General features: G+C 52.0%; 9 protein-coding genes across 9 annotated transcripts; 4 read left to right on the forward strand and 5 right to left on the reverse strand.

The window, feature by feature from the left end:
* Positions 1-390: 390 nt before the first annotated feature.
* Positions 391-1,216, forward strand: Z517_11703 (uncharacterized protein; the record flags this gene model as incomplete). Its single annotated transcript, XM_013423286.1, has 2 exons — positions 391-487; positions 537-1,216. 2 exons carry the CDS (start codon positions 391-393, stop codon positions 1,214-1,216), a joined length of 777 nt encoding a protein of 258 aa, XP_013278740.1.
* A 1,014-nt stretch (positions 1,217-2,230) lies between these two features.
* Positions 2,231-3,028, reverse strand: Z517_11704 (uncharacterized protein; the record flags this gene model as incomplete). Its single annotated transcript, XM_013423287.1, has 2 exons — positions 2,231-2,416; positions 2,510-3,028. 2 exons carry the CDS (start codon positions 3,026-3,028, stop codon positions 2,231-2,233), a joined length of 705 nt encoding a protein of 234 aa, XP_013278741.1.
* An 889-nt stretch (positions 3,029-3,917) lies between these two features.
* Positions 3,918-5,460, forward strand: Z517_11705 (uncharacterized protein; the record flags this gene model as incomplete). The annotated part of the gene is made up of 8 exons (XM_013423288.1): positions 3,918-4,135; positions 4,323-4,349; positions 4,401-4,442; positions 4,495-4,567; positions 4,627-4,667; positions 4,719-4,744; positions 4,794-4,861; positions 4,909-5,460. The coding sequence occupies 8 exons, from the start codon at positions 3,918-3,920 to the stop codon at positions 5,458-5,460; spliced, it is 1,047 nt and encodes a 348-aa protein (XP_013278742.1).
* Positions 5,461-8,250: 2,790 nt separating this feature from the next.
* On the reverse strand, positions 8,251-9,913 carry Z517_11706 (uncharacterized protein; the record flags this gene model as incomplete). The annotated part of the gene is made up of 2 exons (XM_013423289.1): positions 8,251-9,696; positions 9,749-9,913. The coding sequence occupies 2 exons, from the start codon at positions 9,911-9,913 to the stop codon at positions 8,251-8,253; spliced, it is 1,611 nt and encodes a 536-aa protein (XP_013278743.1).
* A 1,789-nt stretch (positions 9,914-11,702) lies between these two features.
* Positions 11,703-12,032, reverse strand: Z517_11707 (uncharacterized protein; the record flags this gene model as incomplete). The annotated part of the gene is made up of 1 exon (XM_013423290.1): positions 11,703-12,032. One exon carries the CDS (start codon positions 12,030-12,032, stop codon positions 11,703-11,705), a length of 330 nt encoding a protein of 109 aa, XP_013278744.1.
* Positions 12,033-13,423: 1,391 nt separating this feature from the next.
* On the reverse strand, positions 13,424-14,520 carry Z517_11708 (uncharacterized protein; the record flags this gene model as incomplete). The annotated part of the gene is made up of 2 exons (XM_013423291.1): positions 13,424-13,935; positions 14,151-14,520. The coding sequence occupies 2 exons, from the start codon at positions 14,518-14,520 to the stop codon at positions 13,424-13,426; spliced, it is 882 nt and encodes a 293-aa protein (XP_013278745.1).
* Positions 14,521-16,403: 1,883 nt separating this feature from the next.
* Positions 16,404-17,814, reverse strand: Z517_11709 (uncharacterized protein; the record flags this gene model as incomplete). The annotated part of the gene is made up of 5 exons (XM_013423292.1): positions 16,404-16,929; positions 16,982-17,129; positions 17,184-17,436; positions 17,490-17,594; positions 17,650-17,814. The coding sequence occupies 5 exons, from the start codon at positions 17,812-17,814 to the stop codon at positions 16,404-16,406; spliced, it is 1,197 nt and encodes a 398-aa protein (XP_013278746.1).
* Positions 17,815-20,816: 3,002 nt separating this feature from the next.
* Z517_11710 (uncharacterized protein) lies at positions 20,817-22,742 on the forward strand (the record flags this gene model as incomplete). Its single annotated transcript, XM_013423293.1, has 7 exons — positions 20,817-20,957; positions 21,010-21,080; positions 21,141-21,254; positions 21,311-21,389; positions 21,439-21,490; positions 21,559-22,241; positions 22,305-22,742. 7 exons carry the CDS (start codon positions 20,817-20,819, stop codon positions 22,740-22,742), a joined length of 1,578 nt encoding a protein of 525 aa, XP_013278747.1.
* A 1,325-nt stretch (positions 22,743-24,067) lies between these two features.
* Positions 24,068-25,828, forward strand: Z517_11711 (uncharacterized protein; the record flags this gene model as incomplete). The annotated part of the gene is made up of 6 exons (XM_013423294.1): positions 24,068-24,403; positions 24,478-24,926; positions 24,978-25,038; positions 25,088-25,120; positions 25,181-25,484; positions 25,545-25,828. 6 exons carry the CDS (start codon positions 24,068-24,070, stop codon positions 25,826-25,828), a joined length of 1,467 nt encoding a protein of 488 aa, XP_013278748.1.
* Positions 25,829-26,185: the final 357 nt, after the last annotated feature.

The following is a 26,185-nucleotide window of genomic DNA, read 5'->3' on the forward strand; positions in this document are numbered from 1 at the left end:
TGTTCAGATTACCTTGGGTCAACGACATGGTTGAGCTTGATCGTAACTCTTGTTTTGGGCTAGGTCAACCGAACAACGTGTTGCCACAACGCCATCGCTTGAGATGAAGCGACGCCAGAAGTTCGGCACAACATTCCGACCCCATGTATAGATATTGCCAGGATCTCTCAACAGTACTCGGTACATATATAATGCTCTCGCCTTCCATCCTTCCTGTTCACAAACTCTTCCCAAGCTGACACCAGCCTGCCGTTCTTTACTCTCGTCGATCGAGGTCCGTTCGTTCCTTCCGTGCCCAGGTGCCTTTTCACGTTATTGTCTATTCTATATCATCTGCTCCGACACTCTTCAGAAGCTTGAGCATCCTTCATATTGGTGTTAACAGCAAACATGCGTCAAAATATCATCATTTTGTCTGTTCTCCCGTGCATCGCACTGGCGTGTCCGGCACCCAGCTCTACTGCCACACAGGGCCCTTGGGAGCAGTGTATGTATCCAAAGTCGTTCCATTGACGCATAATACTCACATTCACCAGGTGGCGGTATCAACTGGACCGGTGGCACGACTTGCGCCTCAGGCTGGACCTGTGTCGAGCAGAACCCATATTACTCCCAATGCCTGCAAGCCAGCAACACTCCCCCACCTTCACCACCGGTCGTTGAGCCTGTCACACCCAGCTCGTCTCCAGCCAGCACCCCAACGAGTGTCAGCAACCCAGCAACTTCCACCAGCCCAGCCTCCCCCGGCAGTGGTCTTACTTACAAAGCATCTTTCACTCACTACGGTGCCGGCGACACGTTTGGCTCCCCGAACTGCAACACGAATACAGCCGCCTGTTTCTTCTACACCTTCCCCGGCTTCAGTGCGGCAGTGTCCCAAAACCTCTATGGTGCTGGACCGGGTCAAGGCCAGGGTCCTGCTTGTGGGACATGCTGGAAGCTGGTTGGAGAGACGGACTCATCGGGAAACCGCCTCAGCAATGCAGGAACGAGCATCGTGGTCATGATCAACAACCTGTGCCCGGCCGATGGCAATCCGCTGTGTGCTCAGAATGGTCTATCGGGGACGAATCAATATGGTGCAAACGTCAACTTTGACCTCTGCAGTGACAGCGGAGCTTCGGAAGCATTCTTTGGGAACAGTGGCGTGGGTCTTGCAGTTGGTTCTGCCACGCAGGTCGATTGTTCCGAGTGGTCTGGGACTATTGTCCATTAGATGGGCAGATTTTGGTGTAGGGCGCCATTCTTTTCTCCAGCTGTGAGCTCGGTCAGGCTCCGAGGACTCTAGCTAGCCTTTTATTCTTCAGAACGACCCGTCAGAGGACATCAGAACTCGAAGGTCATTTCTAGCATTTTTACCTTTTTTTTTAGATTGTTGAAGCTTGAAAGCTTTGACGTTGGAATGAAGACGTGGTTCTTGTACAGCATTTCATTCTTCTACTCGTCGACCTCAGGTAGAGACGCTATATCGCTGTGTCGCTGTGGTGTAGTGGTGGAGTGGTGCTGCAGAGCTGTGCAGGATGGATAAAATTAAACCGATCCATTTCGGGGATTTCTCTCGCACAAGCCAGAAACACAAAATCTTCTCAGATTCCTGCACCTGTAACAGTCTTGTCTGCCAAAAGAGAAAACCATAGTTAGAGACGTTGTCTTTCTCGACACGAACACATGAGTATATGAATGAACGGTGCTGGAGTGTTAGTGGTTAATCGTTCGTCATTCGCCACTGGCTATATATATACTGGCTACCAGGAGTCACTATTACATAGCACTAGCTAGTACTTCGTCTTTTTTTCCCCCGTGCCCTTCCTTCATTCAGGGTCTAAAACCAAGTACTACCTACATGGGTCACTATGTAGGTACTACCAAAGGGACATAGTATGGTATAGTATGGCATGACACCAAATGGTCATATTGACTGACTGACTGCGCAACCAACGCACCAGCTCCGCTCATCTCGCTACTCAGCTTGGTGCGTTAGGTAGAGTGGAGTAGAGGGCATCCCCCTTCGGTCTGTGTACATACATATATACATACGACGAGAGTCCAATTTCCAGTGAATAGAACATCTTCCCAAACATCTCCCGGGGCAAGGCCAGGTGGGTAGGCAGGTAGTGTAGCGGAGGAGGGTGCTATCAGACATAGGAGTATGGAAGAATGGAACGAGCTTCCCCCGAGAAATAGGTATGTACTTAATTGGCTGTGAGCGAGTAAGTGAGTAGCTGGGCAACTACAAGTCGTCGAGATTGCACGTCTCGAGCAGATCCTGCGTCAATTTCCCCTTCCTGCTGTATCCCTCGACGTAACGGTCTCCCCACTCGCCCACTGTGTTGTCGTAGGTGGTCTGGGGTTTCAGTTCGCACAGGTGGCACATGTTGGCTTTCAGGCCCTTCATGAGGCCGAGTCGGGGATATTCCTGCACACAGAGGTAAAGAAAGAGAAAAGGGGGAAAATCAGTAACGTCACAAAAATCTACGCCCGGAACTTCCTCTTGTCAAGGCATACATACCTTGACCACGGGGTTATATTCGTCCCAGCTCAACAACCCACCAGGCACCCGGTCGGGACCCTGAAAGTCTGCCCAGATCCCATAACTGCACGCCTGGACCTCGGGCTCTTTCTCAAACACGATGGACCCGATAGTGTGCAGGGCGATGGCATCCCAGACCAGCTGCAGCCGGTGCTTGTCCCAGTCCGGAGCCTCAGACGTCAAGAATTTCCGCGCCGCGTTGGCCCCATCGACCTCGAACCGCTTGTCCTTGGAAATAATGTCCGAGTGCGGCGGGTGGCCGATAGGGAAGCCCAGGTCGTGCATGATGGCGGCGACAGCATGAGCTTCGCGGTCGCGGTCAGGTAGGACCTTGTCGGCGATGATAAAACCGAGGAGGAACGAGCGGACGATGTGGTTGTACGTGTCGTCGGTCGAGTATTTGCGCACATAGTCGAGGGCTTTGGTGATGAGCGGCGTGTCGGGAACGGTCACGCCTGCGACCACTCTCGTGGGCAGAGCCTGCGAGGGAGATGCCATGGGGGGAGTGTGAGGAAGAGGAAGATGAATCAAACAAGCTACTCCAAGGGCATACAGACAGTCGAGTCGAGCTCAATGGATAGAGCAGATAGGTCCCTCGAAAGACTCGTAGTAGTGGCAGGAAGTAGTGTTTACTGTGCACCGGAAGAGTGCTTCTTGCCTAGTAGCATGTCAGGGCAGCGCAAATTTGACGCGAAGCTGTGGACAAGTACCGAAGTGTTGGTACCTCAGCATTGTAGCTGCCCCTCCACCACAGAGAGGGGTTCTTGGTTTCTCTGGCAGGGATCCTTGGACTCGAACGTGTTCGACTCTGACAGGTACAAGACTTGGACATGGAGCATGCTCGGTTCCGTGGTAGCTTTCGGAACGGATCTTTGAAGCGGATGCGGCCAGAGCCCATCGATGACTCGCCCAAGAACTTGTAGATGGAACCGTTGAGCTGGGAGAAGGACGGTGTCTTGACTGGCGGGTCCAGTGACAAGTAAGTCATGGAAACAAAGGCTGAAAAGCACAGAGAAAGGTCCATGAGGGGCGTAGTTGGCGCAGTTGGCGGGGGCTGGTGGAGCGCAGGCAGGGAGCCTCTGTCCTCCTAGTCTCCCTAGCCGCAAGCCGCGAGCCAGACTCCGTGGTGTCCGTCTGCGCCTTCATCTTTTTGTCTTCCCTTGGTCCTTCGGTGCCCAATACCTAGTGCCTGGGAGATCGACACAACGAGTCAGCTCTGGCAGTTTGGCAGTCATGAGAGGAGTTCGTATCGGCGGCGAGGGTGGGAACCAAAGCTTGTGAGGCCGAAACACCTTTTTTTCTTCGATAAACCCAACAAGTCAACACCATTCATCATCTTTGCCTTTTTTTCTGTTTTTGCTCCCGTCGCTTATCTCGTCTTATATTGATGCCTCCTCACAACCTTGCTCGAGCCGCCGCGGGGACCTCGACCCCTGGTCCATCCTCGGCTACAGGCGAAGAATCTGCGTCTCATCACTCGGACGTTGTCGATGTACGCCTCTTACTCCCCACCGGATGGTTTCTCTTCACGGCGATAACAGAGTATCTTTTCTTGCAGGTGGATGACGATGCCGATTCCGCTTTTGAGGATGGCGATAATATATCGTGAGTTTCGGAAATACTAGTACACGGGTTCTCGAGATTGTGGCTGAGACGAAGCTTTCAAGGGACACGACCTCAGTTGCCTCGTCGATATATCGAGGCCGGATAATAAACGGTAGAAGGTTGGAAATGGTCCCTACTAGATGGACTCTTGAGTCCCTGAATGTCCCTTTCCTGTTGACACCTCCAGATACTCGTCTTTGCGAGATGACTATTGGTATGATTCTCATTCCTGCATCCACGTAAACAAGGCTCACCATCTCAACAGGGGCCCCTCCGATGAACAACAATTTGAAACACTCAACGCTGGGTATGTGGATGTCAACGAGCAAACAATGGTGGTGCTAAGACAGCTGCCCTAGTCATGTCCTCTATCTCGTATTGGACAGCAATCAACCAAACCCTCTCTTTCGATCACCCATCGAGGAGCCACTGGTATGAGTTCTTAACCAAGTTCTGTTACTGCTTGTCATCGACTGACACCAACGCACTAGCATATCCTCGATATAGGGACAGGACCTGGCACTTGGGCCATGTGAGTCGAACCTCTTCTGTCATTTGATGCTCGTCTTCTTACTAGACGAAGTGACGTAGCCGATCAATTTCCTGCTGGTAGGTCAATATGAAACAAATCTCTGTCGTCCATCCCTAACAAACCCAGCAACCGTATATGGTGTTGACCTCTCTCCGCCGCCATCCAACTGGGTCCCTCCCAACTGCTTTCTCCAGGTGAGTTCCTGGCGATGTGGCGAACACTCTAGCTAACGCGAGTGTAGGTGGACGACGTCCTAGAAGAATGGACGTGGAGGCAAGATTTTGACCTGATTCATATGCGTCTTATGCTAGGTGCCTTCACAGACACTGAATGGACGACTGTGTATAAAAAGTGCTTCAACAACCTACGGTCTGGAGGATACATTGAACAAGTCGAGTTGGACGTGCGGGTCATGTCTGATGATGGTTCACTCGCCCCTGACTCGCTGTTAGCTGGATGGGGACAGACGTTCCTCGACTGTGCGCGACGGGCAGGTCGTCCCTTGGACACGCAGTTGACGATGAAGGCCAAGATCGAAGCAGCCGGGTTTGTCGACGTCCAAGAACACCTGTACAAATGTCCCATCGGCGCATGGCCCAAGGACCCGCTCCTCAAGGACGCTGGTCGGATTAACCTGACACACTGGAGTTCTGGTCTGGATGGATGGGCCATGATGTTATTGACGAGATGGGGAGCGCCGGAACCCTGGACGGCGGATGAAGCCAGAGTCTATGTTGCCAGAGTGAGGGAAGAACTGAAGAAGCGCCGACTGCACATCTGGCATTACACGTGAGTCTCTTTCAAGCGGTGGTTACTGGTGATCGGATCGTACTGACCAAGCGGCAACAGTCGACGTGTTTGGGGGAGAAAACCATAATTATTGGGATGGTTTGGTTCTATGCATTTAGCGCATGCGCTGCTGATGATTCACTCATGTCGTTTGCATCCGAGACGGCCTTATCATAAGCATGGGGGATGTTCGTTTCTAGCCTGGAATGGGGGCGGCGTTTGGTTTGTGGCTGTCTCCAAATATTCGGTGGATGATATCTCGATTCAAGATTGTCTCGAACTTCTCATGACCAGTTTAGTTATTATGATGGACTCTACCACCATCCATCTCTACAGAATGAAGCCTCGACGATGGAAGGTCCTCAGGAGACTGCGTGTTGATACGGACATGAGGACCTCTAGCACAAACAAGGTTTTAACGATTTGTATCCGAGTTGCTGAGGCTAGTAGTACTAGTAGTCTTCCGCTTAACAAGACCTTTTGATCCCTTGGTTCTTCCCTGAGGTCCCTCAAAGTTCAAGTGGTAGAGTAGGTACTTAGTATCGATCTGGTAGGACCTTCTATCCCGGTCAAGCTACGCACTACTATATAACACCGTGTTGACCCAGCACAAGTGTGGACTGGAAACTACAAGCATTCACATCGTTCGCATACTACCAATACTTCACTACTGAGTAGTGTATACACACACACACACACACACACACACACACACACACACACATTTCTCAACACAAACACAAACACGCATACACATACACACTGCAGATCCAGTTGCGTCATACTGCCCTGCCACCACCACTACCAACCCCAACCACATACTACAGTATACTACCTTCTACATAACAGAACCCACACAGTTCCATAGTCTCACAGTCTCTCCGAAGCAAATCTAATTTATCCAGCAAATATGTTTCCACTCATCCTCATGGCCACCATGGTCGGAGCTATCGGCCTGACGGTCTTCGGCGGGATGCCAAAATTCACACACCTGATCGGTTGATTTTGGGCCGTTTCGAGTCGTACGCGGGATGAGAGTGAGTTACTCGATACTACTATCTGGACAGGGGGAAGAAATACTTGGTATTGAAATAGACGGACGGGGGCGGGGTGTGTTGTTTAAATGAATCAGTGAAACGACGAGGTGATGGGGTGTTGGTTGTTGGATAATGGTTCAGTTTCATTCATTAACCGTTTAACGACTCATCCTCCTAGTGCTACTGTAGTACTACAACTTGAGAGAGAATCTTGCCACCCTCATGATAACAAGTTGTCTTTGGAATATTATCTGTCGATGGGCACCCATAGATCTCTTCGTCGAACATGCGGCCTGGGCCGGCGGGTTGTTGGTATAATGGAATCAGACACTTCAGGCTGCGTGGTTACCGTCTTGATTCATTGCAGATTGAATATCTAAAGTGTCCCTCAGGGAGTCAATTACTATTGACAAGTTGACTATTTGCTTGGGTGATCAAAGTCATCCTTTACCAGGTAGGAGCAGTACAGTAACGAGATGTAGAAGACAGGTAGTACGTACCTACTGCCCAGTGTGTGCGTTTGAAAGCAGATGACATTATTTCCCAGGACGGGCAACAGAACCTGCTTCCATCCATAACGGGAACATGACCTTCCCCCAACCGGAGATGAGTAGGAAGGTGGGAAAGCAGCTAAGCCCGATCCAGCCGAATTCGTGACGCGTTTCACAGCGACTGGATCGTGCCTTCTCGTTAATTGATTGATTTAATTCACGTTTACCTGCCACCTACCAACCTACTCACCTGGGTCCTCTCCTCCCTAAAATTGAGTGCATGTGTACTATCATTACCAAGTAACTGGTGAGTACTTTGCAAACAGTGACAGTAGACTCTACCTTTCGCACCCTATTTACGGTACTGCAGGGTATTCCGAAGAGGAATCCTCAGTCAGGAGTCCGACTCTTCAATCGCGTTTCTCTCTCTCTCTCTCTCTCTGTGTGTGTGTGTGTGTGTGTGTGTGTGTGTGTGTGTGTGTTTCTCATCACATTCAACAAAGGATAGTGTAGTACCTTATTTGCCCTTCCTTTGTGAGCAAATTGATATCAGTCGGGGGAAGCTACTACGTAGTTGGGACATCCTCGCACGTTTTGTATATGAGCTGGAAATCCGAAATACTACTTTCGGACAGTACAAAACTCCTTCCTACAAGCTCACTCACGAAAAATAAGCGATCGTGCCTATCTTATACATATAGGCAGAGAGAGAGAGAGCTACTACTCCACGGGGAGTATAGAGACTGCATCATGTATCTGATGCGCACAGCATCAAAAGCAGTATCAAAGCGATGTGAAAGGAGTCCGAAAGCGGTATTAAAGTAGCATCAATTTTCCACCTGGGGGGTGAGTGCTTGAGTACTACCTCGTACTTGATACTGGGTGGGTACTTCTCGAGATATCCGATTCCAAGATGACGCGAGATACGAGTGTTGTAGGGAATTACCACCACTCTACTACCTACCTACCAGTAGTATGTACCAAATCTCAGAGCGAAGTAGTACTACTTTATCAGGCTGAAAACATGGAGACTCATCGAGGTACTACTCAGTAGTACTTAGTACTTTAGGATCACTGAACCGAACATATATCGGGCGGGTACATACTTCCACATCATCGAATGCTTGTGAAGATATTGGAAGTGAACACAGTCATTTGTTCTAAAGTACTTGGTACTAACTAGTACTAGCATAAAAGTGCAATCTCGATAATGACACAAAACAAATGCCCGCTCTAGATGCCGCTCATAATCCCTTCTCCAATCAATCAATAAATATACGTAAATTCATCATTCTTGCGATCGGTAAGATCCAAAAAGGCATTGTCACCCAGTCTCTGCCCAGCTTCAGTCTCGTCCATGGCAACATACTTGTCTTCCATGGAATGATCCTTGATCTTGGCCGCCTTGCCGTTCTGCACCCGTTTCCTGGACTGCATCTTGTTCAAGAAAACAAGGTTCGCAAACTGGATGAAGATGACGGCAACCATCGTAACGAAGATGGCCAGCACCTTGCGCAGACCCGGGTGGTAGGCGGGCGCGTCCTTCTTGTTGAACAGGAGCGGGCCAATGATGTTGCCCGCGCTCGAGCCAGCATTGTAGAGGGACATGATGACGGATTTCTTGGTGCTGCCGCCAGTGTTGCCCACGATCCACGAGACAATGAGCGGGTTCCCTCCAAACAGGAAGGCCAGCAGGTAATAAGCCACCAAAAGTCCAGCGGTGGCACCCGAAGTCCGCGGGAGAACATAAAGAACAGCCAAACCGGCAATGACGGGCAGCATGAGACCAGCGAGGACAAAAGACTTGAGCTTGGCCTTTTGGGCTGCAAACGAAGCGAGGAGGATGACAATGACCTGCATCGCGCCGAAAGGCATATTGAGAAGTGAGGTCTTGTACTTGTCGAAGCCGACACCTTCGAGAATGAGGGGGCCAAAAGTATTGGTGACTGAGGCGCCCACATTGAGCAGGAGAGCAAGGCCAATCCAGAGATACGTCTTGGGCTCCATGGCCAGTTCGAGTATGTGCTGCCATTTGAACTCGCGGTTGCCTGTGCCGGTTTGGTTGGCACGAAGACGTTCAATGGCTTGTGCCTTTTCGTGCTCCGTCAGAAAGCGTGCCGAAGGAATATCATTGTCGAGGAAATACCACACGACGGGTGCCGTGACAACGGTGACCAGGCCGACGAACAGGAAAATAATCTGCCACGACGCCAGAGCGGATGAGGGGATGTGAGCCAGTCCGTAGGAGATGCCTGAAGCAGCAATGGTCGCAACTCCATTGGTACCATACCAGGCTGCAACGCGGAGGGGTTGTTCTGCTCGACGGTACCATTGGCTAGTGATGACGCTGAACAGTGGTAGACAGCCGGCTTCAAACAGTCCAAGGAAGAAACGCGCAGCCAGGAGCGAGCTGTAATTGTGACAAGCTGCCATCGCAGCTTGAGCAATACCCCATCCAAGGCAAAGGGCCGGCATGAGGATGCGATGAGGGACTCGCACAATGAGGAAGGATGAGAATGGCTGCCAGGCAAGTTGTGCGATGGGGGCGATAGATCCTAGAAAGGAATACTGATCGCCGGTGAGGTGTGTGTCCTCGGTGAGGCCGAAAAGAGCGCCATAACCGAGCACCGACTTGTCGAGAATCTGGAGGAAGTAGACCCAGACGAGAATGGACAGGATGACTTTGTCCGTCTTGCGTCGGATGCGTTTGTTCTAGCACACCTTGTCAGACTTAATGTTACCCCGTAATGATTCCGAAACTCACGTCTTCTTCGGTCAGCTCCACTCGCTGGTCTCCCACAATAGCAAGGGCTCGGTCGGCGTGCTTCAGAGATGCTCTACGCTCAGTGATGATGTCTTTAGACAGGCGACCGGACTCGACATCTTCGGCGTGAGCCTCGCGGAGGGTTTTGTCGTCAAAGGTGGTCATCGTAAAGGTGGCGCTTGGTATATTGCAGAATGCCGTTGATGTTTCCCACGTCTCCAGGATTTTGTTGAAGTGACTGGGGAAAGGACCAACAAGGGACGCAACAAGAAGATATTTATGTATCTAACGTGCCAATCTGTCACCCTCGCCTAGATGGGGAGTAGAAAATGAGGTCGAGAAATTTTGGAGGTTTAGGATCTGGAACCAGCTAGTATCACAGGTGTGGGGTCTGGGCATGCATCATTCACCCTACATCTTGACCATCTGGCAAAGCCCGAGAAATGCGCGGAGTACAGTAGTCAGATATGCGGGCTGGGGTAGAGTCTGGAGGGAGGATAGCCATTGGAGGGACTGAAGCCGGTGCAGGGTTGTGTGACAGCTGATGCACAACCCCGCAACTCCGATCGGCAATTGAAAAGCCCCAGGATTGGACAGACAGAGAAGATCGACACTCTGTCGCTTCCAGAATACAAGCGAAGGAGTCGGTCGGCAACGGCGAAAGGCACTTTGAGCGGGGGACGGGCATGATCGGATGATGGTGGCCGTTTGTTCATTTCTCCTTGTACCTCGTACAAAAAGGTGGCGAGGCTGAAAGTGGAAGTGCCAGTTGCTCTTGGCAGATGCAGGTTGACAGGCTGACAGGACACCTTCCCCTTCATCCGTCGTGGGGGTGGCGCTATCCCACTTCGGTCGACCCCCATGATGACCCCCACGACCAAAAATTGTCCAGCAAGGTTTTGCTTCTGGATGCGCCAGATGTGCGTAGGGCATCGCGTTGGACACATATGAGGAGTTGAGATCACCCAAGGCACGCGCTGGCCAAGACGACCAAGAATGAAAAACAGCCATAGCGAGGCTGAATACGGAGACTCGGCTCGTCTCGAAATGAACGATGGCATTCGCTTCCGAAGCTCTTGAAGGGGCTTCTTGTCTACCTCCCCATCTGATCAAACGCTCTATGCGGATATCAAACCCCGCACTATCCTCCACGACCGCCTTCATTGTACGTTATGTCAGAAGACGTTCTCTCGTTCACAGAGAGCCCGACACATTCGTAAGTATCACGCAGGAATCAACCCTACGGATGGCAGTATCGTATTGGTCGACAGGCCAGATACTGCGGATGAAAGGATTACTCAACCAGAGAAGAGCACCAATAGCCCGAGCCAGAAAGACACCAGCGAAGATACTCAGCTAAAGAAGAGCACTACGAGTCCGAGTCAAAAGCATACCAGCCCAAATACTCGACCAAAGAAGAGCACCAAGAGTCCGAGCCCAAAACATACCGACGAAAATACTCAACCGTCAACAACAAAGAAGCCTACCGGCAGACCACAGGAGAGAGGGTGGTCGCCACACCAGCTCCGAGGCTATACGGAGAGATGTGAAACAGCCATGGCCAGAGCCCTACAACAGCTAGCGGCCATACAGGAAGTGGATGTAGATCTATCTAGCCGTCTCGCGGCCGAATTACCGCCAACGATGTCCCCTCCTGCCCCAAACGGCACGTCTCATCGTAGCCATCCTCTTATTCACCAGACAACTGACCCAACACATCACCGACGCATTCAACATCCACGCCCTCCGACCCTACATCCATCAAGAATGTGCTTGGTTCCTTTCGGGTGCCGGCCTGTGCCACTGGTGGTCTGCTGTCGTAGCATCGGGGAGGAGGCGTCATGAGCAGTGGGAAGAGCCTGGATGTGAATATTAGCGAATGTCTACCTCCAGTGACACAGGCGTCCGACGACCTGGAACTTCGACTTACCATCGTATTGTGCAGATCCCCCATCTATTCGACCACCACATGTCGATAGGGGTTCTCAGTCTTTATCGATATTCGCCCCGTTTTCTTGGTCGTTGTTGACGACTTCTGCGATTGCTGGGGCTGTTGAGCATCCTTCATCCCGTATTGTACTCTCCACCACTTTTCTTGGTCGATCCTGTTTCCTAAAGCCCAAAGCTCTCTATCTCCCAAACTCTCCACCGTGACAGAGATGCCTTGCTGCAACTTGGCTTTCTGTAGATCGAAGTACTTCGACACTACGATCCCTATGAACCCCACCACCGATATCGACCCCAGGAGGGTCGTGCATATCTTATCGTCGTGGGACATAGGCATGACTGGTCCGACTGAATGACTTGGTTGATGAGGTTGTCCGCCAAGTGATCGAGGGCTTTTCTTTTCCGGCGGCAGATTGTGAAGTATGTCGAGTATGATGGTCTGACAGGATCAGGAAGACCCGGAGAGAGATGAGATGCTTTATATACCTTGCTGAGTGCGGTGGACCGCCAGTGACACAAGGTTTGAACCAAATAAGGAGCCGAGTCAAATACCAGTTGTTCTATGGTTCTTGGACGAACTTATCGCCTGGAGGCCGTGATCGTCATCACCAGAAAATTTCCTGAGGACCTGGGAGTCTTGTTCGAGTCGACTTCTTTGTTGGGCGACTTCCGTTCAATTGTAGTTTGGTGGTCACTGGGTGCCCTCTGGTCACCATGTTGGCGAGTCCCTCAAGTTCATGTCATGTCCGCCTCCGATGGAGAAGCCGTTGCAGCATCCTTTGGTACTATACTGGCCCTCTTTGACCACACATTGCCATCTCCTTGGGCCGGATGTATCACTTCTCGATGAGGATGCAGTCGTTTTGATGAGGACTCGATGGGATTTCGCCCCAAATCCGGGCCGCAGAGTGACATGAGGTGCCGCCTGAATTATGCCCGCTGCACACCCATCAGCATTGTGAACATGATGAAGTCTGCAACTCAACAACTCATCCCACCCACCCTCGCGCAAGGCTTCCTGGGGGCCTCCCTACGACTCTTCGGGCAGAGAAGAGTCTGACGCAGCCGGTGTGTCACGAGTGCTCTGCGGGCGAGTATCCGATCCACGCAGAGCAATCTCGTGTGCACGCTGGCGCTGCAGCTCCTCTCTGATAGGATCGACTACTCTAAGACACCGTCAGTATGCCAGTCAGCCAAACAAGATGGGAGACAGCGGTCACGCACGAGCCGTAGAGGATGAGGGCTGTAGCCCCCAGGAAGAGCGCGCTTTTAAATAAGAATGGACCTAAATGGTCAATATGGATATTTATATCCAAAAGGATCTGGAAAACAGAAAATTTAAAAAATACTCTATCAGCCATATTTATTAAATATGTTTCTAATAGATATGGAGAGAGAAAAGGGGGGTAGAAGACTCGGCCGGCTGCGAGAACGGTTTTGTTCGGCTCGAAGAACATCCCAGGGCAGGAGCGAGCGCTGTCCAGCTGTCCATCGTCCATCTCTGAGAAAACTACCAGAGAGGAGCACGTCGGATGAAGCGGGAAATTGAGCAGGTTAAAAGGGGCTAGCTCTGAAGGCAGGAGTAGCTCGCCGTTGATGGATGCAAACAACAGAAGGGAGAAGGTGCCTGTTCCATGGCAACTTGATTGTGCACGGGTGCTGGTGAAGGATATCCGCTGCAGCAAATTTGATCATGAGCAAACGTTGCGAAAGGAGTTACCTGCAGCTCTAATCATCCGCACTCTTCTGCTTGGGTTCGACTCTCATCCTCCATTCATCCCAGTCGAACACGCCGTGTCCATACGTCCATGACCCAGGCTCCCGATGGGGAAGTACCACGCCTTCCTTGTCCTTGAAGAACACCAGGCCACCAGGGACTTCTTTCAGGGGGTTGCCTTCCCCTTCACCAGACCTGCCGACAGGTCCAACATCAAAGCCACAGGCTTGGTAGAATCTCTCCTTCCCATCGGCGGCGATCACGCTGCACGCGACACCCTCCCGTTGTGCTTGCCATAGACCCATCATGACGAGGGCGCGGCCCTGGCCCTGGTTCTGATATCCAGGGTGGACGGCTAAGCATTCCAGGTACCACGACTCGGAGCGTTGGCCAGTCCAGATATGGTCGAGGTAATTATAAGACCGTTCGATGATGGTCTCGTCTTCTGCCGACGCCGCACGATTGGGTGAAAGCCATCCAAGAAGTCCCACAATCAACTGTGTCATGGGTCGAAGCAAGCGTCCTATAATGCAGCCATTCAGCACCATACCTCAAAGTGGGGGTACGAGGAGTGTAGACATCTTTCAATTCCAGAGCCCCTTCCTTGCGCCAGCATCGCCAGCAAGACTTGGGTCTCGAATATCTGCAGACCTTGACACATGGTAGGCTAAAGGGCCGCCTTTGAATTTATGCAATTGAACCAATATACTGCAAACAACATCGTGGAGAAGCACTTACTCGGATCCCACCAGGCATACCCCCAGCCAGCCTCATAATTCTCCTTCCAACTTGGAGCCATGCGGCTCCAGTGTGCAACCCCAGTCACAATTTCTGCCAGCCCGTTTTTAGAACGTACTGTTGTCACGAGGAATATATGGCTGGGGTCCCACCAGTCGACGATGAACCGGCGATACCAATATTTCTCGACATCGCCAGGATATGACTTCCTATGCGGATGGATCAGGCGGCCAAAGAGTACATCGTCGTCAAAAGCAAGAGAGCAAACACGTGCCGCTGCGGAGAGGTCGGAGAAGCGTGCCCTTCGACAGTCGAAGGCTCCCTGTGCAAGGAGTGACGATGGAGACCAGGACCGTGTCGTGGGAGTCATGGTGAGCACTCCCCTGCGGGTTGTACTACTGCTGTCTCGACTGTGCTTGGGCCAACTGCCCGTGTGGCTGCTGACTCAAGCTCTCCACACTTCGCGTGCACAGGTTAAGCCACTGGAGGTTCTTCGCGGCTTGAATGTTGTTCAATTGGAATGTTCTGATCTCCTGGGGGTTGCTGACGGTGGATATGTTGAACTACACGCGGCTGAGAGGTGTAACCGGGAATTCAGATAGATGTTGGTTTTTGATAGGACCGCATGCGAATCCTTTGATGATGCCCTCGACTTTTGAGACGATTGCGAGCGAATGTGCAATTGTAAGCACGATTATGGCTGATATGCAGACAAAGCAGATGGACTTGTCCAAGAAGCTATGTGGTGCGACCGCTACAGCTCTTCGCTGCGTTATTCAACGGGAAAAGACTCCGTACAGCTTTCAACGGCTCCTGTGATGCGTGCGGATGAGATAATGGATGCTGGAATAGTGAAATTGGTCTGTTCGAAGTCTGACCTCAACGACGACGACAACTCCTCAATCAGGCTAAGGAGGACCCCGGACAAGTGTGCCACCCCCCTGAATCAAGCCTTATGTGTTAGGTGAGGGAAATGCCAGAATGATAATCGTACGTTGGAAACGTTGCCCGTTGGACAGTATTTTGTCGTCGTTGTGTAGTCTCGGGTTCTTGTGGTTATGGTTCGTGGGCTCCGAGTTGCAGGAGGTGAAAAGGTATGAGGACCTGCCTTGCTGTAGTGGTGCGATGGACAACCCTGCATGTCCGCTTAAGACACCCTCTTATCTGCTTGATTGGCCAGGGTTACTCAGGGTCATTTTGGCGAAGCCTTCTGCCTGCGAGGTACGGGGTGGAACTGCTGTGGCTGAGTGGAGATACTGATCCACGGCCAGGACGGAGACTGGAGAAGGACTTTCCAAAGGAGAGAGCTAGACAGTTGTGTGATAAGAGGGTGGTGAGGGTGAAGGACTTCCGTGCTCCGTGATGCGTGGCTGCGAAGAGATATGAACGATGTGCTTCAACCGGCTTCACCACTTGAACGAGGAGGGATAGTCTCAGCGGAGAGCCAGCCAAGTACGAGGCACACACACACACACACACATACCGAGTACATACTCGGTACAAAGGAGGGAATTCCACACCCGCATGCGCACCAGGCACAAACAAGGCGGGGCACATCAACCTTTTTCCTCGATCTCCTTTCCCTCTCTCTCTCTCTCCGATCCCTGAAACCTTCTCGGGGTTCCAAGTACGGGTAACGCCTTGCCGCGGGAAACGCATGTAACCGTCCCACGCCCCCGTCAGAAAAACGGACTTCGTGCCCACCCAACTAACTAACTAGTGCCGTGGGCGCCTGCGCCAGTTCGGTAAAGGTCGGCGGCTGGCCTTATTTGACATTGTGCCATATCGTTTTTGGAACTACCGGACAGTGCAATCGGGAAGAGGATGGTGATGCATGCATGCATGGGACGAACGAGATAACTTGATCAGGGAAGACCAAGGTCACTAACTGGTGACAGCCTGGTGGCGGCCTGGAGGTACCTGGCACATCATATGTGTATCATACGCTCGATACCGTAGCAATAGTGAATGGCGCGAGGTGTTGGAAGAAAGCAATACCACCACACTCATACGCACGCAACCCTCTCTGCCCTACAGCGTCGTAATACAACGTAGATAGAGACCACGCGTGTGATCTCATTATAGCCCATTCATTTTCCTCCCTTAGAACCCATAGAACCTCGCTGAGACCGTCCCATTTTTTTAAGCCTGTATACCACGTCCTCCTGCGCCCCCAGGACCTGCCTGATTTCCTCCTGATAGACCTTCCCAGTGTGTGACCGTACCCCGTATAGAGCTGACCTGTACTGAGCCTCACGCCGGACCTTGTTTTGTCTCGTAATGAATGTCCCATTGGGAGTCCTTGCGAATGATGTGGTCACGGCTCCCGCCACTGTCGATCGAAACGTCCTCCCTGATCACGGTAACTTTGTTGTCGCCAGCTTCTTGCTGTGGGACAATTGGGTATTGCTCGGCGTCGTGGTACGACTTGCCCGCAGATCTTGACTTTGCCGTGCCTTTGCCTGGCAAAGAGTCCAGCTCGAAAACATTCATGATTCGCCCCAGCCGTCCGGACCCAGACCCAGATCCAGGTCCAGATCTCTGCCCAGAACCCCTGCCCGAGCCATATGCCTGCGTTAGAGAAGGATCCAGCTGGATGCCGAATCCGCTGCTGAAGCTTCGAACGAACGACTTGAGGTTGGGGACCGTGGCTGCAATAAGTGACCAACACAACTGCACCTGTTGGATCACGATGACGGGCACAATCGCAATACCGGGATTGTCGGCGCCGGTGTATTTCGCGACATAATGGAGGTGGAGGATAGAAAGCGCGGCCACACTATGCTTTCGTTAGCACAAAATGCAACATAGATTGAGTGAAGTTGACCCACGGGAGGCGGAACGCAAAGGCCAGCACAACCTGGAATTTCATTGCCAGGGCCAGATGGACAGGCCAAACAACGAAGACGGTGATCAAGACCAAAATGCACTCTGTTATCACGTCAAATGCAGTGATTAATTGCCAGCGCAGGAACTGATCTCTCATTAGTGCGTGTTCAGCACAGCACTTGAATATCATTTTGCTCACCTGACCACCGCATCCCTCGCTATCTCCTTGAATGAAGCCTGGAAGAGAGCAGTTGACCGCCACGGCCACAATTGACAAGAGTCCCCAGAGAGCCATTGTGACCAAGACAGAAACGCTGATCCAGTACAGGACTTTTGACCGGAAATCTTTGGCTGTTCGTGGACCGACCAAGTTGAAAAGCCTCATCATCAGACAGATCGTAGAGGCTTTCGCTATGGTGGCGGAAATGATGAACAGGATTTGACTAGTAAAAGTTGCCTGCGAGGGTCAGTCACGGAGAACTTGGTATGTCACAAGAGCTGAGCTCATACGCGGCTGGCATCTGAAAGTTCGTCCTGATCCAGAAGCTCCTGAGTCTTTCCCAGTCCATTATCCAGTCCAACGATCACCGCAGCCACCTCTCCGACCTGGATGACCTATACCTCCAGTCAGCATCCCGCCCACAACCCGTCGTTCAAGATGTCCCCTCACGGTTGCAGCCAGGGCAAGATAGTCGTCCAACCTGTACATCTTCCACCTCAAATGACCCCTCAACGCCAATGTGAGGATCGAGTAGATGAGGCATAGCAGCGTTGCAATCCATACCGACGCAGCGTGGTTGTCAGGCGTAATCGGTGAAAAGCGATGGCTCCCCATGCTTCGTCTTGGTAGTCGGGAGAACAACGCCGAACAAGAACAATCAAGAGCAGGATTAGATCGTGATGGGAATATTGGTTCTGAGTAATAGAAACACGGCCAGTATTCGACAAAGTGCAACAAGGCTGGACTAAGTGTCTTCCTCCACCATAGCGCAAGTGCTTGAAGAATAGTACAAAAGTACGTTGGAGGAGACGTAGGGTTATGTGTCATAGAATATCAACTGGGGCTCGAGGTGGTATTTGCAACTGTATAGGCTCCAGAGAATCAATGCTTCGAGACGGAATTGAGTGTCCCATGTCCCCAATTCGATCCACAACCACCCCTGGTGACTACGCCGGGAGGTCACCTTCACCAGGTCTGTCCACACGCCTCCCACAAACTGTTTCGGAAGGGACCTTAAATGGACAGAACAACCCGCGTTCTCGAAACTCTGATAAGTGCAAGGATATGAGAACAGGTATGTTTGAGGTTGGAGGCATCACCGGGACAAGCGCGGGAAGCAACGGCCTGCCAGAAAAGTGACAAGGACACAAGTGGCGCATATGGCAGCAAAACTGAGGTTGCTCGATGTGATGATCATTACCCGGGAGGCTGCAGCTGGCTGGTGCACTCGCAAGGAAGGTTTGGAAGGCGAAAAGGTGTGGCATTGTGCTTCTGAGGCGCAAAGGAGGGTCAGGTCGATGAGAAAGAGGCATGTGCTCGACACTGAGACTTTTGCTTCTGCTTGGTAGCAAATTGTTGTCGCGGTGACAGCTGGTGAAGTGCCGTGGTCGTCGAATGGAAGATCCACACGCATCAGAACCAAGATATTACCCACAACACCTTTGCCGAAGCAGCTAGCCCATCGCTAAAGGGGGCTGCTCACTATCCAGACAGAGGCAAGGGTGCGTCCTTGGACTCGTATGAGCTGGGAGGAAGAGGGGTGGCGAGATGCTTCCCCGGGTGTCCTACTGCAGATCAGTCACCAACTGCGCCAACATGCAGGTAATGTATTTAGCGCACAGACTCAGTTCGTGTCGGAGCCACCCTTGATCCGAAGTCTGCGAGCATTTGCATGAAAAAACTCTGTATATCCAGGCCTCTCTTATTCGTCCTCGATTATTCCGATCCGTCAGAGTTCAGGGGAGAGTTTGACAATGAGCAACCTGTCTGGGTATGGCTGGACTTGAGCGACCCAGATCACCTCAACGCAACCATCCCAGATGACAGCTGGTGCTGTCGTCTTCGTTCACTGATCGTTATCAAGGTGAATTACGGCTGACTGGCAGGAGGGGTTTGCTGGTCGAGTCGTACAAAGTGCCACTGAAAAAGCGCCTTGGCTGGAGTCGGGCTTAGGCTTTGCTTGCCTGAAGCCCTCAACACCATCCCATCAAAGCCCAGCCGAATCTTGAAAACCCAACCCCCTGAATGGGTCTTGGAGACAACGGAGGAAACGAGGGATCTGGCCTAGTTCAGGGTCTGCCGAGAGGTTGAAGTGTCAATGAAGGTTACAAGTAAACTTCGGAAGCATCAAACAAGCCTGAGGTTGCGAGCCTGGACTGCGGCAGCACCAAGGAGCAAGCTGTTGATCATCACGCCAATATTTCTCCGTTCTCACAAGTAGTGGGCGGGAGCGAGAGGGAGGCTGTTTAGTCTTATCGGTAGCGTTCGAGGGGCGTCTACCCGGAGAAAATCTAACTACCAGACATGGCAATGAGTGGATCTTTGTGCCTGTCGGCAATTAACGGGAAGGAAGGCTCGATGGGAAAAGCTTCCCGCCCAGCCTATCCAAGCGTCTTCCTTGCCTTCACGTCAAAGGACATCCCACCAAGTACTCCGTACACACCCAGTCACCTCAGTATCAACTCCCTCCATCTCCAGGTCCTCTGACTCAGTGAGTACATCCTCCGTGCCTCCTCAAGAGTGCCTGTTCGCACCTCCCTCGGCCGAAAGAAACAAGCGAGCCATGAAATGGAGCTCCGACTGTTGATCGGCACACGAGCTTGTACGGAGTAGATGGAGACATGATTGCCGACTGCTCTCGCCTGCCTCAATCTCTACCCAATGACAGGCTGCACCATCTTCCAACCCTCTTGGTCGACAACTCACGAACCCTACGAGTGCGCACCCCTCGCACTGATTACTCCCTGCCCCTTGCTTCCTAAGAAGAGGCCTTGATGGTCCCCTCCAGATGGATGTCAGAGAGAACAGATGGTGTGCCTTGTGTTTGACAATTGCCAGGTTTTGCCTCATGTGGGACCACGCGTGGTTGTCTCTCTCTCGCCGCACACTCTATCAACTCTCGAACCTGCAAGACGTCGTCCTGCTATTGGGCCTGTGCCTTACCCTTCCTGCATCCACTTCCACAAGGGTCTTCTTACTCTCGTCCGACACGAAACGATGACAGTGTTATTGACTTTGGGCGCCCTGTGGCTTGCTTAAGCTCGCGACTCAACAGCTGGTGTCAGCCTTCTAGATATGCTCTGTGCCTTGCTTGGACCTTAGACTGCGTGGAGAATACCCCGAGAAGGCACCATCGATGCTGAAGCATGTTTTAACTGGGGAAAACCCCTATCAGAACAATGTCCCCTTGCTAGCAATAGGTCTTGGACCCTTCGACCGGTGCCAACTCTGCATTACCCGATCAGCCACTTTCGTTTTCGAGGCTGTCTAGCTTGCATTGAGACATGCATGAGTCCACTACTGACATGCGAACGGACACGAGTGACTTCTCCTGCCTCAGTTCTATCCTAGGTTGGTCAAGATCTGCAATCACAACCACATGGGGATCGTTCCTGGCTTGACACATGGCATCAGTACTCACCCCGCCACTTCAACTGACTTCTCTGCCACCTTCTTCCTTTCTATCTTTCCAGTCTCAAATACAATCTGACCTGCGAGCCATCAGACTCTTCATCGACGACGTGTTATCCTTACAGTGCTCTGCTGCTGCTGCCGTTACTGTTCGCTGAGAAGCCTTGTCCTTATCATTGAACTGAGATTTCGTTGTTACCATTACCATGGCAGATCACAAGGACAATGGGGTGGTGACATCCCAGGTTGACCTGGAGTCAGAAAATGCGAACCTCCCGTCTGAAAAGAAAGGGACCAACGCCGACCAACGGGATATGTTTCGCATGGGCAAACATCAAGAGCTACGAGTAAGATACCCTCGGAGGTCCGACTCTATACTGCCATTGCTGATAAGCCTAGCGAAACTTTCGATTCGTCTCCATTTTCGGCTTCTCTATGATTCTCATGGCCAGCTGGGAAACGATGCTAGGGTCAGTCGCATACTCGACACGTAACCCTCGCGATCGTGGGATTCACTGACTCTCGGACAGCACGAGCATTATCGGTCTGATCAACGGCGGCACGGCGGGTTTGATTTGGATGTACCTCGTAGCTTGGATCGGCTTTCTGATTGTCAACACCTCCATGGCCGAGATGGGTTCCATGTATGACACAATATTTCCAAAGGAACTCTCGGGCCTCTGCTCATACTTGACTCTAGGGCCCCGACGTCTGGTGGTCAATATCACTGGGTCAGCGAATTTGCGCCGAGGAAGTACCAAAAGTTCATGAGCTTTATCGTTGGTAGGCGAATCCCGAGGCTTTATCTCCTCTCCTCGTTCTGACAAGGTCTTAGGATGGCTCTGTGTGCTCGGTTGGCAGACTGGTGCGGCCAATACAGGTAAGGGGCACTTTCCGGCAGCTCCCGACTATCTTCTTGGTGGCATTGTCCACTAACTCGAGGCATAGCATTTCTCGCTGGAACTCAAATTCAAGGCCTTGTCATCTTGAACTACCCAGACTACACGCCTGAGAGATGGCATGGCACGCTGTTGACATTCGCCGTGGCTTCGTTCTCCGTCTTGTTCAACACCTTTCTGGTCAAGAAATTGCCATTGGTTGAGGGGATCGTGCTCATCATCCACATCTTCGGCTTCTTTGGCGTCCTGATCACCCTTTGGGTCTTGGGCCCGATCGCAAACGCCAGTGACGTGTTCACCACGTTCAACAACTATGGCGGATGGAACAGTAATGGGTTATCGGCGTTAGTCGGTATTCTCGCGGTCATGATCCCCTTGCTCGGTGCAGATGGCGCGGTTCATATGTCGGAGGAACTGCGCGACGCATCGAGAGTGCTTCCTCGAAGCATGATCTGGACCACTGTCCTCAACGGCTCTATGGGTTGGATCATCCTGATCACCTTTTGCTTCACCCTTGGGAACCTGGATGATGTTATCGACTCACCAACGGGACAACCCTACATTGCTGTCTTTTACAATGCCACCCAGTCTTACGCTGGCGCATCGGTTCTCTCAGCCCTGATTATTTTCATGGCCATGTTTTGCAACTTGTCGATCACTGCGACCGCCTCGAGACAGCTGTGGTCGTTCGCCCGTGACCAGGGCATTCCGGGTGCTTCTTGGTTTGCATACGTATGCCTTTCCCTCCCTCGCTACGCGGCCCTCGCACATGCCGAAGCTGACTGTCTTATATAGGTGCGACCCGGGTGGGACGTTCCGATGAACAGCATCATTGTCTCTTTCGTGGTTTCCTGCCTGCTCTCTCTGATCAACATCGGCTCCACAATTGCGCTGAACAACATTACCTCGCTGTCCTTGGTCGCCATCCTGTCATCATATATTGTCTCCATCGGCTGTCTCTTCTGGAGACGTTTGACCTATCAGCCTCTCCTTCCGGCCAAGTTCACCTTCTCCAGGCCAGTTGGTCTGTTTTTGAACGGATTCAGTCTCATATTCCTGACGTTCGCTTTTGCCTTCGCCTTTTTCCCCGGAAGCCCGAATCCAACTGTCGACCAGATGAACTGGGCCAGCCTGATCTACGGGGGTGTGATGATATTTGCAGTTCTTCACTATGTCATCCGAGCCAGGCATGTCTATGATGGCCCTGTAGAATATGTGCGCAAGTTGGTGTAAGATATGTATCACGTTGCCTTGCCCTGCAGGTCAAGGGCGGAATCTGGGATTCGAGAAAAGCGCAAATATGCAGCAGTGCGTGTTGTCGGATCATGAATCTGTAGGGCCTTGATCTGGGTCCCGGCCGAGTGGGATATGAGTTATTGACACATCTAGGAATGCCCGCGAGCAAAGAAGGATAGCAATCACATGTACTATAGCGTCCTTTGAAATTTGTCAAGCTAGACACGTCTTTCCCCGTTGCTGGCCAGTTTGGAAGTTCTGTGTGTATCAACGGTGTCCAGATCGATCACGGGTGATGCACTTGTGTCGAGATCGAATTCAACGGACCAGAGACTTCGGAACCTCCGTCGACGTTGGCTCACCAAATCAACCCCAGACCCTGGACCATGGGGAAGTTGGGAAAAGCCATCCCAGGCCGTGACCTCTATCAACTCAATCAGATCGTGTCGAGCCCCCAGCGCCTCGCAGCTCCTCTTCGTAATATTTTCTTGATCCCAGCAGTGACAGTGCTTCCATGTCCCTGTATCACCGTGGTCCACCACTTCTAGGCCCCCGTGCTGATCATTCCGTTATTGGGCCCGATGATGACTTGGACTCGTACAGGACATTCTCTTGTACTATCTGCCCCTCCTACGCTTGGGTTGTGGTAGTCACTTGTCAGCATACAAGGTTTCAAAGATTGAAATCTCATGGACATCCCTCGTATCTACGGTCTAGGCTCCATGTCACGATCGTGTCCATCCACTCATTCGTCGTGTGAAAACCTGCCGTCCCGTTGATTATTTCGTGTTTTACCCCGCCCTCGTCTCTCAGACTCGAACTGCGGTACCTGGCCAGTGGTGCCCAGCACCTTGAAGGGCCCCGGACGGGAGAAAAGAGGTGTGAACTATTGGGTATTGACTCGATCAGCCAATTCCTCCGTGGACAGTATGATGCACCGAGAGCGACGTGGCTGTCTTGAGTGGGTGGTGGCACTGGCGCAGGACGTCAAGGGGAAGGTTACTCCGCCTGTCAACACGAGCACTTTACGTGTGTGAGACAGGTCTAGAATTTCGTGTCGAGGGAGCCCCAGCTGAACAAGGAAAAGAAGGCAATAGGGAGAATAAGGGTATAAAGTGTGGTAGGACCGTGTTGTAACATGGGAAGAAGAAGGTCCTGACTCTTTCTCCTCAACTTTCTCTCCTGCCTATTCCTCTTTCTACATCATTTCACCGTGTGTCACTCAACGCCCCGTCTTGCCCCAAGTTTCCCACCAAACTCCAAGCACTCGCAGTGCAAAGAACTTCCACGCCCGAGCATATTAGGTACAGCACCAAGAAGTCATGGCTCCTCACGCAACTGAGACCGGTACCGACGCCACGTCCTCCTCGGGCAGCCTCGACTTCACCACTTTCTCAAACGTGATCGACGGCAAGCTCACCTCCACCGAGAAGACTCGCCATGGGATCAACCCTGCCACCGGCAAACCGAACCCTGAGGTACCTGTCTCGACTCCCGAGGATGTAGACAAGGCCGTAGCAACGGGCAAGAAAGCGTTCAAGACATGGTCCAAAACGCCGTATGCGGAGAGACAGAAGGCCATGCTTGCCTTCGCCGACGCCATGGAGAAAGAGAAGGACGGCTTTGCAAAGATGTTGACGCAGGAGCAAGGGAAGCCAGTAAGTCGAGACGGATTAACTTCGCCAGCTCCCATGCTGCACAGCTCCATGGCTGATACATTTCCACTCCATAGCTTCATTTCGCCTACTTTGAGATGGACTTCACCCTGCAGATCATTCGCACCATGGCTGGCCTCGAGCTGCCCACCGAAGAAATCGTGGATGAGGCTGATCGGAAGATTGTCGTTCGGTACACTCCTCTCGGGGTGACTGTGGGCATTGTTCCATGGAACTACCCTGTCTTGCTGTGCTGCTCTAAAGTCGCCCCTTGCGTCGTTACAGGCAACCCCATCATCATCAAGCCGTCCCCGTTCACTCCCTATGGCGGGCTGAAGGTGGCGGAATTGGCCCAGAGGTTTTTCCCACCAGGCGTCGTTCAAGCTCTCAGTGGAGATGACAACCTTGGTCCGTGGTTGACATCTCACCCTGGCCCTGCAAAGATCAGTTTCACAGGCTCAAGCGCCACTGGCAAAAAAGTCATGGAGTCAGCAAGCAAGACTCTCAAGCGAGTTACACTGGAACTGTACGTAACGCTTCTCTAAGCCCTTCTGATCCAGACTAATGAGTCTGATAGTGGCGGGAATGATCCTGCCATCATCTGCGACGATGTTAATGTCGACGAGGTTGCTCCTAAGGTGAGTCCCCAACATTGCGGTCGATTCTGGTGATAATGGAATCTCTCAGATCGCAACGCTGGCTTTCTTGAATTCCGGCCAGGTAAGGGAACTCCCAATCCACTTATTGCGAGGCCTGGGTCTCCGGCTAACTCGCGTCAAGATCTGCCTGGCGCTCAAACGCATCTTTGTGCACGAGAAGATCTTTGAGCAGTTCCGTGACAAGATGGTCGAACATACCAAGACTCTAAAACTCGGCGAGGGCTTTGAGAAGGATGTCTTCTTGGGTCCCATCCAGAATTCCATGCAGTACGAGCGTGTCAAGGGTTTCTTCAACGATATTGAAAAGGAGCAGTATAACGTCGCTGTCGGAGGCAAAAACCCTGATGGACCAGGCTACTTCATCACTCCGACCATCATTGACCGTCCCAAGGAGGACTCCAGGCTGGTTGTCGAAGAACCGTTCGGTAAGTCATGGCCACATTGTAAGACGACCCGATCCTGAGATTGATGATCGATTGAAACAGGACCCATCGTGCCGCTCTTGAGCTTCAGCACGGACGACGAAGCTATCGAAAAGGCCAACAACACCATATATGGTCTTGGGGCTTCTGTTTGGTCAGGCAACCTCGAACGAGCTTCGAAAATTGCCCAGGAGCTTGAGGCCGGCAACGTCTGGGTCAACACTCATTTTGAGCTTGATGCAAGAGCACCATTTGGCGGACACAAGGAGAGTGGCATTGGGACTGAGTTCGGAGTCGGTGGGTTGAAGTCATACTGCAACTCACAGACCTTGTACCTGAAGAAGTGAGGGACGAGGAGGCTGAGAAGGGATGGACTGGTAGTCTGCCCGCGGCACAAGATACCGGTTGGAAAAGCAGATAGCTCTTCACTCGATACTGACGATATCGATGGTTGTGACGAGGAGATGCAAATGTGCATTGATCTCTTACTGGTTTGACTACCTGGTCTTCCTCGGTTGTAGAACAAGAGGTCGATTCTAAATCAAGCTCCTGAGGCCGTTAGTAGCCCCCACCCTCGGAAGTTTGGGGCCGAGGGCCACTGTCGCGGGACAGCGAGTAAGCAGTAATTGGCACCTAAAAAGTACCTAGAGCAAACAGCCACTTGCGGGGAAAGCCTTCCTACCTGCCTACCACCGTGCCGCCCT

The sequence above is a fragment of the Fonsecaea pedrosoi genome, assembly GCF_000835455.1.
Source record: "Fonsecaea pedrosoi CBS 271.37 unplaced genomic scaffold supercont1.8, whole genome shotgun sequence".
NCBI lineage: Eukaryota > Fungi > Ascomycota > Eurotiomycetes > Chaetothyriales > Herpotrichiellaceae > Fonsecaea > Fonsecaea pedrosoi.